The sequence below is a fragment of the Balaenoptera acutorostrata genome, chromosome 20, assembly GCF_949987535.1.
Source record: "Balaenoptera acutorostrata chromosome 20, mBalAcu1.1, whole genome shotgun sequence".
NCBI lineage: Eukaryota > Metazoa > Chordata > Mammalia > Artiodactyla > Balaenopteridae > Balaenoptera > Balaenoptera acutorostrata.
This window is the reverse complement of record NC_080083.1, coordinates 1,175,192-1,189,059: the sequence shown is the minus strand read 5'-3', so window position 1 is coordinate 1,189,059 and position 13,868 is coordinate 1,175,192. Positions and strand designations below refer to the sequence as shown.

The following is a 13,868-nucleotide window of genomic DNA, read 5'->3' as shown; positions in this document are numbered from 1 at the left end:
GAGACAGCACGTGGCGGGCACCGAGGCCCTCTGGGACTTGTAGTCTTCTTCCCGAGGCGCGGCGCGGGGGCGGGGCCTGGGCGTTTGTGATGCTGATTGGCTGCGGCGTGCGCTGAGGCGCGCGGCGACGGCGCGCCGCGAGTGTCGTGCGCAACATGGCGGCGCCCAGGGAGGCTGAGGACGCCGGCGGCCGGTGAGAAGTTCCGGCCGCCGGTGAAGCTTCGTGCGGCCCGAGCGCGCAGCGTGCGGTCCCTCCGCTCCGTGATCCCCGCGCTCAGGTCTCGCGCGGTCGTTCTCCCAGGCCCCCGCGCGATGTGGAGGAGCTGCCTCCGGCTGCGGGGCGGGGGTCGCCACCTCCTGAACTGCCCCCGGGGTGGCCTCACCGCCTCCGAGGGGCCGGGGCCAAAACCCCCGGCCCGCGCCCGGGCCTACGCGCCGCCGGCAGGTGAGGGAGGCTAGGGCGGAGCAGGCTGAGGAGTCGGCCGTACAGGGTCACAGGTCGGAAGGGAAGCCCCGGCAAGGGCAGGGACCGCCCCAGGGCGCACGCGCGTCGTTTTCTTTAGCACGTGTGGCTTTCCTCTCTTCCATTAGGAAAGCAGAAGTCATCCTTGTTTTCAGGCGGGGAAATTCGGGTTTTGGGTCGGGATTGCCCCAAGGGAGCAGAGCAAACTCTGAGAGGTTTGCAGGGTAAAGGCCGGTCTGCCGGGCTGCTTTCTGTGTCCCCGCGACCCGGCACCGAAGGGACCTGGAGCCTGGGCTTTCAGTCTTCCATCCCGGCCGCTGTCTCCGCAGCTGTCCTGACTCTTCCTCCTACTGCCCTCCCACGACCCCTGCCATCTGCTAAGGAGTTAACACCCCGTGCCTTCTTCCTCCCCTTCCGACTCAGATGAGGCTTAGGAGAAGGTAGTGGCTCTTTCGTTGCTTCTGGGGAGAGGTTTTAGGGGTAAGAGTGGGAGTGACTCCTTTGAGTGAAGATAGTAAAGCTCTCCTTCCAGTCACTCAGTATTGATGTGCTGAGGGCGGGAGGCACCGTTGTCGTCAAGAGAGACGTAGCCTCCACCTAGGTGATGTTCAGTGTTGAGTGCAGAAGGTTATAACACCCTGGTTAAACAGTAGTCTATATCCTGTGTGAGGGAAGTACAAAGAAGCACCTATTCCCACCTTAGGGGTTTTGAGGGTCTAGAAAGGGTCTTGGGTGAAAGGACATTTAAGCTGAGTCTTGACAGAAGAGAAGGAGCTCGGTGTAGAGGAGCAGGGAGGGTGGAACGCGGGCGGCTGGAACACGTCCAGAGGTGGCAGCAGGTGAGGGAGCTTGCTGTGACACTGCCTGCTTTAGGAAATCTACAGCTCCACAGGCAGCTTGGCATCATGGCAGAAGCACATACCTGGGGTCTGATGCTGCTGAACCAGGAGCTGTGTGATCTTAGGCATGTGACTGCTTCGTTTGGACATCATTTTCCTCTGTGAGTTGAAGGGCTAGGTTGTCTCTGAGCGCCCTTCTGTTCCATAATTTTATACAAATGGGGAAGAGGAATGGATGTAGCAGGGAGCGGAGATCTCACCTGTCAGGGCCCAGGTGAAGGGCCTGGAGGTGATCCATGAAGAGCCAGTAAAGGGGAAGGAGGAAGGGCATCTGTGACCGTCTGATTTATGATGAGAAATGTACACATTTGGTCATTTTCTTGTACTGGCATACGTCTCCTAAAACCCTTGTAGTTTACTAAGTAATGAGAGCTGTGGGAGAATCTTTTGTTAAAATAGTCGGTCTTCTGTCCTAAAATAGCTCCAGAGTGATAAAGGTGAAAGGAGGGTCTTATTACTCATAACAAGCCCCTTTCAACCACACCTGAGCGTATGTTAACAAGATGACTTTTTCCGTAGGGAAAGCCCCTAAGGATGGCGGCTGATTGCCAGGGGAACCAAACACACTTGATTAGAGGGTTGGAAGTTTCAGCCCCACCCCCTGACCTCTGGGAAAGGGAGAGGGACTGGAGATTGAATGGAGGTTGATCACTAATTACCTGTGATTTAATCAATCATGCCTGTGTAATGAAGCCTCCGTAAAACCCCTGAACTATGGGGTTTGGAGAGCTTCAAGGTTGGGGAACACATGGAGATGCAGGGAGGGTGCCCAGAGAGAGCATGGAAACTCGACACCCTTTCCTCCATACCTTGCCCCACGCATCTCCTCCATTTGCCTGTCCCCGAGTTGTATCCTTTTGTAGTAAACTGGTACTCTAGTAAGTAAACTGTTCTCCTAAGTGCCATCAGCTGCTCTAGCAAGCTAATCTTGCAGGACATTAGTCTTGTAGGACTGAGTCCTTAATCTATGGGAGCCAGCGCTGTCTCCAGGTGGGTAGTGTCAGAATTGAGTCAGTTGTAGGACACTCAGCTGGTGTCTGAAGAGGTGATCAGTGGTATCCGGTTGGTAGGGATCCCTGACCCTAACCGCCCCCCCTCCACGTTTGGAGCATAGTATCTGTGTGAGTGTGTAAAGGAAAACGGGAGCGTTGTTTTTCCTTTACAGCACCCCAGGGAGGCAGCACACGAGCGAAGGGAACACGTTCAGGAATTCCCTTAAGTTTCCTCAATCAGTGGGTTCATCCAGTTGGCGGGTGCCACTTGCCATCATGGTGGCACTGACCTGCGCCTGTTCCTTTCTACTGCAGACTTGCTAGCTTCGGCTCTTGGTAGGTAGTCAAACGTGGAGGAAGATGAGAGTGGGTGAAAGAGTGCCGAGCAGTGGGACGGAGCGTCTCGCACCGACCTGAGCGCTCTGCTTTTCCGGTCTGAGCGTCTGTGCGTCTTTGGAGGAGTGGAAGCTTAAACCCAAGTGGTGGCTTCTCCATGAAGACTTGGAGAGGCAAGTAGATTGAACTTGGCTCCTTAGGGACGGCCGTGCCATTGAAGGTTGTCGGAAGGCGAGGAGGGGGTTAGGAGAGGGTCACCGGGCTGTGTGGCGTCCAGCCCTGTACCAACTCTTGGAGCCGTCAGCCGCTCAGAGGGGAAGGTGTTCGGAGAGGCTGCCTGTCCAGCTGAGGACGACACCGGTGAAGGCAAGGCTGGAGGTCTCCTCTGTTGACAAGTTGTCTGTCGCCTGCACAAGTGGTTTAGCTTCTCAGTCTCTGCCCCGTCTTCAGAGGCTGCTTGTGCTGGGTTGAGGCAGATGCTGTAGATAAGGAGGCCAGCCTGCCACCTGTTTTTGTTAATAAAGGTTTATTGGAACCCAGCCCTGCTCATTCACTGACATGCATCTAGGGCTGCTTTCACCACAGTGCAGAGTTGGCTGGTTGCACCAGAGACTAGATGGCCTGCAAAGCCTAAAATACTTTATTTGGCTGTTTGCAGAAGTTTGCCAACCCCTGCTCTGGATGCTAGAGCAATTTGGAAAAAAAGGTGTGTTTAGTCATTTTGCACATTTATATTAATTTATGTGGTAGATACATTTGGCCTGAAGAATTTTTTAACAGCTTTATTGAGATATGATGCACTTACAGTTCACTCAAAGTGTACAATTCAGTGGTTTTTAGTATACTCAAACGGATTGTGCAGCCATCGATTCTAGAACATTCTTATTACCCCAAAGAATCCCTGTACCCTTTAGCTACCACTCTCTGAGTACCCCCTCAATCCCTCCAGGCCTAGACAACCACTACTTTACTCTCTGTATCTGTAGAGTTCCCTAGTTTGGATATTTCATATAAATGGAATGTGGTTTTTTTTGACTGGCTTTTTTTCATTTAGCATGTTTTCAAGGTTTATCCCAGGGGTAGCATGTGTCAGTACTCCATTCTTTTTCACAGCTGATAATATTCCATTGTAGGGACATACCATGTCTTATTTATGCAGTCATCCATGGGTGAACATTTGGGGGGTTTCCATCTTTTGGCTGTTCTGAATGCCTCTGTAAACACTTGAGTACAGGTTTTTGTTTGGGCATATGTTTTCATTTCTCACAGGCAGGTATCTAAGAGTAGAATTGCTGGATCAAATGGTACCTAACTTTCTGAGGAACTGCCACTCTGCTTTCCAAGGTGGCATTTCCACCAGCAATGTATGAAGGTCCCAATTTCTCAACCTCCTTCCCAACATCTGTGTTTTTGATCATAGCCATCCTAGTGGGTATGAAGTGTCTCGGGGCTTTGCTTTGCATTTCCCTGATGATGAATGATGTCAAACATCTTTTCGTGTGCTTTTTGGACACTTGTACATTTTCTTTGGAGAAATGTCTATTCAGATACTTTGACCATTTCTTAGTTGGGTTATTTGTCTTTTTATTATTGAATTGCAAGAGTTCTTTATATAGCTGGCCCGAAGAATTCTGATACTTGAAAACGCTCCGTCACAGCCGCCCCAGGATTATGGGTAGAGGGACCCCGAGTCAGAATCTAGCATTAAGGCTTAAGGCCCGCCAGGTGGCACTGTCTAGAAAGAGAAGGGTGTTGAGGCAGCTCTGGGAAGGCACGTCCTCTGTTCCCGGTGCACCGCGGTGCTTGCAGTTCTGAGGCTTTGAGTCTTTCCAAAGCAAAGGCCAGCCCGGAAATTGAGGCTGGTAGAAGGATCACTCACTGGTCTGTGAAGCCTGGGACAGGAGGAGGAGTGTCCGGGGAAGTGACACAGAGAATCACCTGTTTCTTTATATGTATTGAAGCAACCTCGCAGGAGAAAGGGACCCAGTGGACGTTAATTTCCAGTTCAGCACTCTTCACAGGAGCAGCTCGTTAATGTTCTCCGCCTATATAGCCTGGTTTCTTGTGGCCAGCTTTTAAAATTCAATGCTTTTTCACATACCCATTTCTTTGTATCTACATAGTCCTTAAAATTGTCACTTAAAAGTTACCAAGTGTGGTTTTGCCACAGAAACAGACGGTCTGTAAAGGGGGTGATTCATACTCAAAATAGACCCGTTCTGTGTGATCCTACAAGCCTAGCCTGTCTCCTGCCTATAAGGATGGGGTTTCCATTGCTGGTAGCTCGCCCTGTATCACTGAGGATATGGGTGCTTCACAGGCTCCTAGTCTAATGACTTGTCTTATGAGACCCAAGACCTTGGAGGGTCCAGGGAGAAAACCTCCATCTTTTGACATTGTTGCGGAGCATGGATCCCGCCAAGTGACTTTTCCAGATCCCGGTCTCATTGCCTGTGTGAACCCCCAACTTGGCTCCCCCACCCTCCTCACCGGGACCTGCCGGCCTCCTCCCCAGATCTGGGCCTCTCCAGCCATTGTCTGCCAGGTGCTGCAGGCCTGCTCTGCTCACCGCCTTTCTAGTTCCAAAGCCTGCTCTCCTGACCGTCCTGTAAGCTGTTCCTTCTGCTGGGAGCTACACACGCGCGCATGCACGCGCGCGCGCCACACACACACACACACACACGAAAGCCGTCAGCACGGTTGGGCCTGCCCTGCTCTTCTGCAGCTGTCAGGTGCCATCTAGCTGCTTGGAGGTCTTCCTTTGGCCCAGCCGAGATGAGGCTTCTTGGGTTTAGTGTCCATCTTCCCACGAGACAGTACGCGCCTCGAGGGCAGGGTCGCTTTGAGTCCTGCCCTGGAAGGGGGTTAGTCGTTGCCAAGTTTGCTCCAGGACTGGAGTTTGCCCTCCCCTCAGCGCAGCCCTCAACCCGCCTGGCCGGCCTCTCTGATCAGGCACAGAGGTGGGCCTGGCCAGGACAGAGGAGTGGGGCAGAGGGAAGAAGACCCCCTCGTGGGAGACATCGCTGTCCTGGCAGCTTTGGGAGGTTCAGCCTGTGCTGTCAGTGTCTGCCCCGTCCTTTCCTTGGCCCCCAGGTCTCTTGGGCCCATATCCCATGGCCGTGTGGGGTGTGTGGTAGAATGCTCTGCCATGCCGGCAGGGTGGGTCCCTCCCCCAGGGATGAGTCAGCCTTTAGATCCCCCCGCCCCCCACTTCCTGCCTGGTCTGGCTTTGGACTTGCTGCCCAGCCAGGCACTGGAGAACATGCTGGACATCATCTGGGCACCCCGACCGAGGCCTCCAGACAGACACAGGGGCCTCCAGTCTCGTGTCGGGGCTGCTGCTCCTAGCCTGTTACTCAGAAGCTACTGATCCGTGTGGAGTGGGGAGACCCTTGGGCGCTGTGTGGAAGTCAGGGTGGTCAGTCAGCATTAGCAGTGATGGTACAAGCTCCTGCTGAGCTGTCTCCACAGCATTTTAAACTGCGCTTTTGAAAAATCTTTCCAACAGAAAGGAAGAGGTTCTATCAGAATGTCAGCATCACACAGGGTGAAGGTGAGTGAGTGGAATTTTCGCTGCCTCTCTTGTTTCTGTGAATGGGTGGAAACACTTTTCACCTCCAGCCAGCTCCTCGGTGAGCTTGGCCTTGGCGCTCTCGTCGGGTGTGTTTCTGTAAGCCACCCGCCCCCCAGAAGGGGCTCGGGGCGTCTTTGCACCGAATCAAGTAGCTAAATATAGGGGTGGTCACTCGATTCTGCTTATTAACCCCTGAGAGGTTTTCATCTGATCTTTCAAGGTGGCTTTGAGATCAATCTGGACCACAGGAAGCTGAGGACTCCCCAAGCCAAGCTCTTCACCGTCCCCAGCGAGGCCCTGGCCGTCGCTGTGGCCACCGAGTGGGACTCCCAGCAGGACACCATCAAGGCGTACACCATGCACCTGGTAACAGGTCGCAGCCCGTGCCCGAGGCTGCCACGGCCTTCGTGGGGCACCGGGCAGAATTGGGGATCCTGTCCCAATTTCGATAAGGCCCTGCGGGCTGTGGGCACCCATCCCCAGGGCCTGGTTCCTCCCTGGCCGCCAGCTCTCTTATTTCCCTCGGGGGCGGCCGCTCCTTTGCTTTGCCAGCTCTGAGGGGCTGTGACGGTCCGGGTCACGTGCTGGTCGTGCCTGCTGTCCCTCTCCTCAGCAGCGCGTAGCCAGCCGGGCCTCAGCTCAGCTGGCACTCAGCAGGGTTGGTGGCGGTGCGGACCCTCCCCGAGAAGCTGGCCTCCCCGAGGCCCGAGAGGAGCAGCTGGGGGAGGGGCCCACTCGGTCACCTTGGGCAACCTTGCTGTCCCTTGGGCAAGGTCCCCACCCTGAAAAGTGGGTGGTGGTCAGGACGGGACGAGACGATGCGTCGCGAGTCTGTGCTTCCCGGCACATGGCCCCAGGCCCCAGGCGGGCTCCTCAGCCTCTCCGCCCGCGTGCCAGCTCTGCTGGACTGTCTAGGGAACAGGGGACACGGGCTGCAGACGGAGCCTTCGGGTAGCTCAGCAGCCTGCGGGCCACAAGGCAGATCTGGAAAAACTGTCCTGCCCCTGGGTTGGCTGGCTTGTCCCCTGCTTTCTGAGGCGTTGGGGAGTTGGCGGGTGAGCTTCTCAGCCAGATCCAGGAATGCTTCCACGTCACCTTCGCTGAACCTGATCTCCCTGGGCCTGGGTTCCCATGTCTCTGAAATGGTTACAACAATAGTACCTCCTGGAAAGGGTTGTGGTGAGGATTGAATTAAACACCGCAGAGCCTGGTAGTACAGAGACTGAGACCTTGGGGGAGTTCATTGTTCCTGGGGCCTGGGCGGTGTCCTCGGGACCGGCCGTGCTGACGGGCTCTCTCTCTGCCTTTGATCCAGACCACACTGTGCAACACGTCTCTAGACAACCCGACCCAGCGAGGCAAGGACCAGCTCATCCAGGCAGCCGCAAAGTTCCTGGACACTGACACCGTCTGGTAATGGACGTGTGGGCGGCCTCCCCGGGGCCTGAGCGAGTCCCTCGGCCTGTTCGCCCGGAGCCTTCTCAGTGGAGGAGAGGGCAGGCCCTTACCTCCTCAGCACTCAGCTGCTCTGCAGACCCCGGGCGGGAGGGCGCGGGCTGCCCCAGGGTCTGGCCGGCTCTCTCCCACAGCCAGCAGCTGTCCCCTGGCCTGGGGCGGGCAGGCTGGTGGCCTCTGCAGCTCTCGCAGGCTCCAGGACCCAGGGGGTCACGTCCGGCCACCACACGTTCTCACGTAGGCCACCTGCTCGTCACTTGTCCGCTGGGTCACGGATGGCCCGACCTTGGCATCCAGCGGCTGGCCTCCTCGTCTGCATCCTCCCCGCGCCCGGGTTCTTTAGCGGGTGGGTCGGGGGTGTTGACAGGAAGTGGAAGGAACAACTGAGCAGCCCCATGTCTGCCACCCGAATGCTCCGGCACCCGAAGAACCTCCAGGGTGGCACGTGAAATCGGCACTGGGGCAAGGGAACAGAGGTGCTCCTGCAGAGGCAGCTGGCACTGCTGTTGGAAAGTCCGCGCCGTTTGCGTTAGGGACCGTTTGGTTACAGGGAACAGCACCCTTCCAGCCCAGCACAGAGAAGGGGGGTTTTCTTGGAGACCATCCCAGTACTGAGAGCAGATGCGGGTGGGAGCCCCCTCTGCCCTGGGGGCCACTCCTCTCCCCTGGGCAGCCGCCTCCCCGCACCCTCGTGACCTCGCTGCCACTTCTGCTCACACCAGCCTGGCCTCCCCGGCACCCCCTCAGATTTCCGTCCCAGGAGGCCTTGCAGCTCGGCTCCCCTCAGCTGACCTCATCTCTGTCTCTTGGTCAGAACAGTGGTGCGGCCTGGCATCGGTGGTGCTGGGCAGGGCCGCTGGCGGCCGCATCTATAGCTGGGAGGCACGTGGCAGGCAGACAGCTGGTCCGTGGCCGGGGCGCCGCCTCTTGGGAGGGGCTGGCAGGCAGGACGGGTGACTGAGCTGCTGGCACAGCATCCTGGGACCAAGGGGGTGTGGGTCCGGGGACAGTGTCCGTGCTGAGAGCAGCACCAGGGCAGCACTGCAGGCAGTGACCTGGCGATAACTGGGGCTGTTCGGGACAGTGGGTCTCAAAGTCAAGCTTACGCAGAACCCCTGGAGGGCCTGTGAAGCTGCAGTTGCTGGTCTCCACCCCCAGAGGGCGGGGCCTGAGTATGTGCATTTCCAGCAAGGTCCAGGGTGAGCCCTGGGCCACACTTTGAGAACCACTGCTTTAGGGGAAAGGCTTGGGGGCGGGGGTAGGGGGTGGAGAGGTCTTCTGCTGTTGCGTTTTGTGTATCTGTGTCTGTCACTGGATGAGAGAATTGTACTTTTTTATTAATGGAGGTGCTTTTGCACTGAATTAGCTACAGGGTGGAAGAACCAGAGACGCTGGTGGAGCTGCAGAGGAACGAGTGGGACCCGGTCATAGGCTGGGCTGAGAGGAGGTGAGCCGCTCGGCGCTGGGCAGGCCAGGGTCCAGGCCATGCTGGACAGCCGGGGCCCTGAGCTGGTCAGCGTTCTGAGTTCAGAGCACCCAGGGGATGCAGGACAGGGCCGCCTTGGGGGAAAATGCTGTTCAGTGCTTCTGCCCCCACTGGCTGTGTGACCTTGGGCTAGTGACTTGATCTCTGAGCTTCTTTGTCTGTGAGTGGGGCTCATAATCTCTACCTCCCAGGGTGTCGGGAGGTGTACGCGAAGTGATGCACCCTGCTTGGCACACAGTGAATGCTTGCGTTGGCAGTTGCCGTCCTGCTCATTGTCACAGGTGCTGTACAGTCGTACACACGATCACAAAGCAGCGTGTGTGATCCGGACACACGGAGAAAAGTCTGGACAGGTGAACCTGTGGGTGGGAGGTGTCCAGGGATTGATGATGCCCAGTGCTTTTCCTTAGCAGGAAGACTCTTGTGCAGAATTGAACAGACCATTGACGTGGCAGTTGTTTCAGTTTCATTTCATTCCCAGGGGATTCGCAAAGGGCTCTGACCCTGTGCTCCCGTGACCACAGTATTTTGTAAGTGTGCGTACACGGAGTGGTTTTGGCATAGTGTTTTTTATCTGTACGCGTTTCCTGAGCGCCTGCGATGTGTCGGCCTCCTTGGGTTTTGTAGTAAGAGGCGTAGCCAGTGTGCTGAAGGATCAGATAAAACCGAACGACTAGATGCCATGTGAGAACCGCAGAGATGCGATGCCATTTTGGAGTCCAGTGAAATGGAACAATAGTTTGGTGCCTGCAGGCCTTTGCTATGGTACAAAATGGTCAGCTTTTTGTGGCAGTTGAAATTTCTCACCCGTAACAGATTACAGGAAAACGTGGCCACTTCCTGTGTTCCATTTGTACTATTGGAAATTTCAGAAAGACTGTTTCTAAATCAGTGGGAAAAATCAGTGATATATGAAAGGAAATTACAAAAATTGCTTTTATTCCATTGTTTTTTCCTGCATTTTATGTAGTTAAGATTGCTCTTGAAAATGTATCGTTCTTGAAGCTAGCTCGTGTCTCAGACCAAAAACAGTGCCTTGTGTATGGTAGAGGCTTAATAAATGTGTGAAAAAATGATTGCCTGATACAGGACATACACAACTATTGTAAAGAAAATAATATTTAAAAGAAGTCTTTTATGGCTTATATGTGAAAACTTTTCTGCAAAGGTTTGAACCGCAGGTAGCCCACAGTTCTGATGGACGTTCAGGCCAGTGAATTAGAATTTCAGGAGCTATAAGTGACCCCCTGCTTCCTGACTTGCCGACTGTGCCTTCATCCAGAGCTGTTTCCTGCCCTCTGCTCTCGGTGACAGAAGGTTACTAGGTCAGGAGGCCGCTGACTGCAGTGGCAGGTGCTGTCAGTAACCCCAGCTGGCCCCTGAAGCGGCACGCATGAGCTCAGCAAGCGGGGGCTCTGCTTCTGGGCAGAAGCTGGGCTGCACAGCGGGACAGACAGACGTGCAGCCTCTTCCTTTCAGATACGGCGTGAAGATCGGCTCCTCCACCAGCATCATGGGGCCCAGCATCCCAGCCCGGACTCGGGAGGTGCTGGTCAGCCACCTGGCCTCTTACAACACGTGGGCCCTACAGGGTACGCGGTGCTTCCTGTCGGCCAGGGAGGACGGGCTGGGGGTGGAGGGCTGTCATGCTAAGCTGTCCCCTGGTCCACGGGCCAGCAGGTTCACACCCTCTCTGGGGGACGTGGCTCTCCCCTCTTCAGGAGTCTCCATTCAAGTCTCCCTGGCCTGGCTCGGGTCACGGGGTGGAGTGCTCGCTGCGATGGGCCGGGGTCCGCCCCAGGCAGCAGCAGAGCAGGGATCCCCGCGGGAGAGCAGAGCACTCCTCTAGAAGTGTGGCGAAGGCTTTGCCCCCGCCTAGCGACTGCCCTGTGTGGGATGGGGGCCCCGGATCCTGACCTGGCTGTGTCCCTGCAGGGATCGAGTTTGTGGTGAGCCAGCTCAAGTCCATGGTGCTGACCTTGGGCCTGATCGACCTGCACCTGACGGTGGAGCAGGCCGTGCTGCTGTCGCGCCTGGAGGAGACGTTCCAGGTGAGGCGCAGCCCCAAGGCAGACTCCCCGAAGGGCACCCCGCCATGTACACGCGGAGCCCGGATGCTAAGGCCCGAGGCAGACTCCCCGAAGGGCACCCCGCCGTGTACACGCGGAGCCCAGATGCTAAGGCCCGTAGAGGTGTGGTCATGTCACAACGGTAGCAGACCGCGGCGGTGCTGCTCAGCCCTCCCTCACCGCCTCGCCGCCTCTTCTCAGCACCGTGTCGGGCGAGGACTCTTGTTCCCATCTTGCACAGGAGGAATCCGAGGCGGGGGCGCCCCCTGAGATGATGCCGGAGGCGGGTCTTGGAGCCCCCCTCTGCGGGTGGAGGTTCAGGCACAACTGCAGGCTGGGCCCCCCAAGATGAGCAGGGACCACGTGGGTGCTTCTGGAGGCTGGGCTTGCACACCCGGATGTGCGCACAGTGGGCCCCCGGGGCTGCTACTTGTGCACGTTTGGTTTAGGGGGCTCAGAATTAATAAGGCTTTGCTGCACTGCCGTTTGCGTTTTTTAACTCAGAATGATGGTGTTCTCTGCAGTCCCCTTGTCACTTCTGCAGCCTCAGAAGGTTAATTGCTGTTACAAATTGGCTCCTAGCATGATGAAAAAACCCTTTTGTAATGACAGCATTTCCCAAGTTCGTCTAGTCATCCGCTCAGGAAAATGCCAGGGGATAAAACTGCTTCTGTGTTGTGAGAGGCTGGCTACTCTCTGGTGTGAGAAAGGGTTGGATGGGAAGAGGGCGATCTGGGCCTGGAGGCAGCAGCCAGGAAACTTGGTTTCCAGTCCGGGCTCTGCTTTTGGCTGCGGGGTCCGAGCGGGGCCATCATTCCCTGAACCTCACATTCTACCCACTGCAAAACGGTTCTCTGAGAGTATAAAACCCCCTTCAGATGTTCTGGGCCACCTGAAATGCAGGTAGATCTCGAGTTCCTGGGTGGGGGGTGGGGGGCGGGGGGCGGGCGGCCCACGCCTCTGGGCCCCTGGCCAGGGAGGGGCCTGCAGGGTGGGCTGGGGTCGCACTGACAGCCACGCTCAGGCCAGGGCTACTCCTGGAGAGAGAGTCTGCAGCCCTTCCTGGTGCAGACGTGCCGGCCTCTGCTGTCCTGGCCTCCCCCAGGAGCCCGGGCTGCAGCGGCCGTGTGGCCCTGGCTGGTTCATTCACCCCCCGCCCCCCACCGGGGCACTTGCAGCCCTGCCCAGCGAGGCAGCTCGCAGAGGGTGACACTTTGCAGACTGCCTCACGCCAGCCTCCCCGTGGGAAGGTCAGGCCCCTGGGGGAGATGCACGTGCGGCCGTACCCATGAACATGGTGCCTGTTCTGCCCGCCCCCGCACCGCATTTTCTCACCTCTCGCTCCCCCTGCGCGTCTCATGTTCGGGCGGGATCAGAGCCTACTCTCCTCAGCTATGGGACGTCGTGGCTCTGGCCGGTCACCCAGCGGCCTGTCCCGTCCTCTCCTCAGATCCAGAAGTGGGGCAATGTCGAGTGGGCCCACGACTACGAGGTGTGGGACCTGCGGGCGCGCACGGCCGCTGGCGCCCTCTTCGTGCACCTCTGCTCCGAGAGCTCGGCCGTCAAGCACAAGCTGCTGCAGGGGTGAGGCCGAGCCCCAAGCCATGCGCCTGGTGGAGGCCAGCTTGGGCCGAGGTCGGGGCATGGGTACGAGTGATTGTATTGAACGACTCTTCGCCTCGAAGCACGTGTAGCCTCCGCTCATTGCTCCGGTCACCTCTGGGTCCCCGAGGCCACCCTGCCTACCCACAGGGCACGTGCTGCTGGGCCGGACCCTCCCACTGGGGAGCTTTCAGTGGCCCTCAGCCCCAAGGCTTTTGTTTTCCGGTTTTTAATCAAACAGTCTTTTAAAAATGAGTCCCTCTTGATCCGAGCCATCTGTTTCTGTTTGTTTGTTCCTACTGTTTTAGCAAAAATGATTTACTCTTAAAAATAGAAAGTAGGGTTTCTCTGGTGGCACAGTGGTTACGAATCCGCCTGCCAATGCAGGAGACACGGGTTCGAGCCCTGGTCCGGGAAGATCCCACATGCCGCAGAGCAACTAAGCCCGTGCGCCACAACTATTGAGCCTGCGCTCTAGAGCCCGAGAGCCACAACTACTGAGCCCACGTGCCTAGAGCCCATGCTCCGCAACAAGAGAAGCCACGGCAATGAGAAGCCCGCGCCCCGCAACGAAGACCCAACGCAGCCAAAAATAAATATAAATAAATAAATTTTAAAATATATATTTAAAAAAATAGAAAGTAAACAATGTTTGTTGTTTCTGGGATAAAAGCCTGGGCAAGGCCACCTGATGTGCACATGACCGGCTCAGGGATCCCAAGGTCCTCCTGACAGGGCCACTCACAGGGCTCCGGACTGCAGGCGGGGTCTCTGGGTGCCTGGGCCCAGGTCAAGGAGCAGGAAGAGTATGCGAGTTTGGGGCACAAAGGCCTCGGAGCTGCTGGGCCTTGCTTGCCCCCCTTCCAGGGGCACTGGCCACCTCACCACAAGCCCCCACCCCACACCGTGAGTGTGCTCGCCAGAGGTACTGTCACATCCCCACCTCATGGGTGACGCCCAGCTGTGCTCTCAGCTGCGGAGGGTCCTTGGGT

At 56.9% G+C, this 13,868-nt stretch overlaps 1 protein-coding gene across 4 annotated transcripts; it reads left to right on the top strand.

Moving 5' to 3' along the window:
- Nucleotides 1-120: 120 nt before the first annotated feature.
- On the top strand, nt 121-13,512 carry ATPAF2 (ATP synthase mitochondrial F1 complex assembly factor 2). Of its 4 annotated transcripts, none has more exons than XM_057535709.1 (9): nt 121-445; nt 6,199-6,243; nt 6,485-6,630; nt 7,580-7,677; nt 9,086-9,166; nt 10,685-10,797; nt 11,141-11,256; nt 12,725-12,858; nt 13,264-13,511. In XM_057535709.1, exons 1-9 carry the CDS (start codon nt 313-315, stop codon nt 13,352-13,354), a joined length of 957 nt encoding a protein of 318 aa, XP_057391692.1. In that variant the 5' UTR covers nt 121-312; the 3' UTR covers nt 13,355-13,511. The 4 variants fall into 4 exon arrangements, with proteins under 4 accessions (XP_057391692.1, XP_057391694.1, XP_007174282.2 ...); XM_057535710.1 differs by lacking the exon at nt 121-445 and adding an exon at nt 2,600-2,863 and having other exon boundaries at nt 13,264-13,512; XM_057535711.1 differs by lacking the exon at nt 12,725-12,858 and having other exon boundaries at nt 13,264-13,499.
- Nucleotides 13,513-13,868: the final 356 nt, after the last annotated feature.

Bases quoted from the DNA above. Each gene is read 5' to 3' on its own strand.
- ATPAF2 (XM_057535709.1), top strand. From the start codon at position 313: ATGTGGAGGAGCTGCCTCCGGCTGCGGGGCGGGGGTCGCCACCTCCTG. The intron at 7,678-9,085 runs GTAATGGACGTG...GCACTGAATTAG, and splicing joins CTGGACACTGACACCGTCTG to CTACAGGGTGGAAGAACCAG. The intron at 10,798-11,140 runs GTACGCGGTGCT...GTGTCCCTGCAG, and splicing joins CAACACGTGGGCCCTACAGG to GGATCGAGTTTGTGGTGAGC.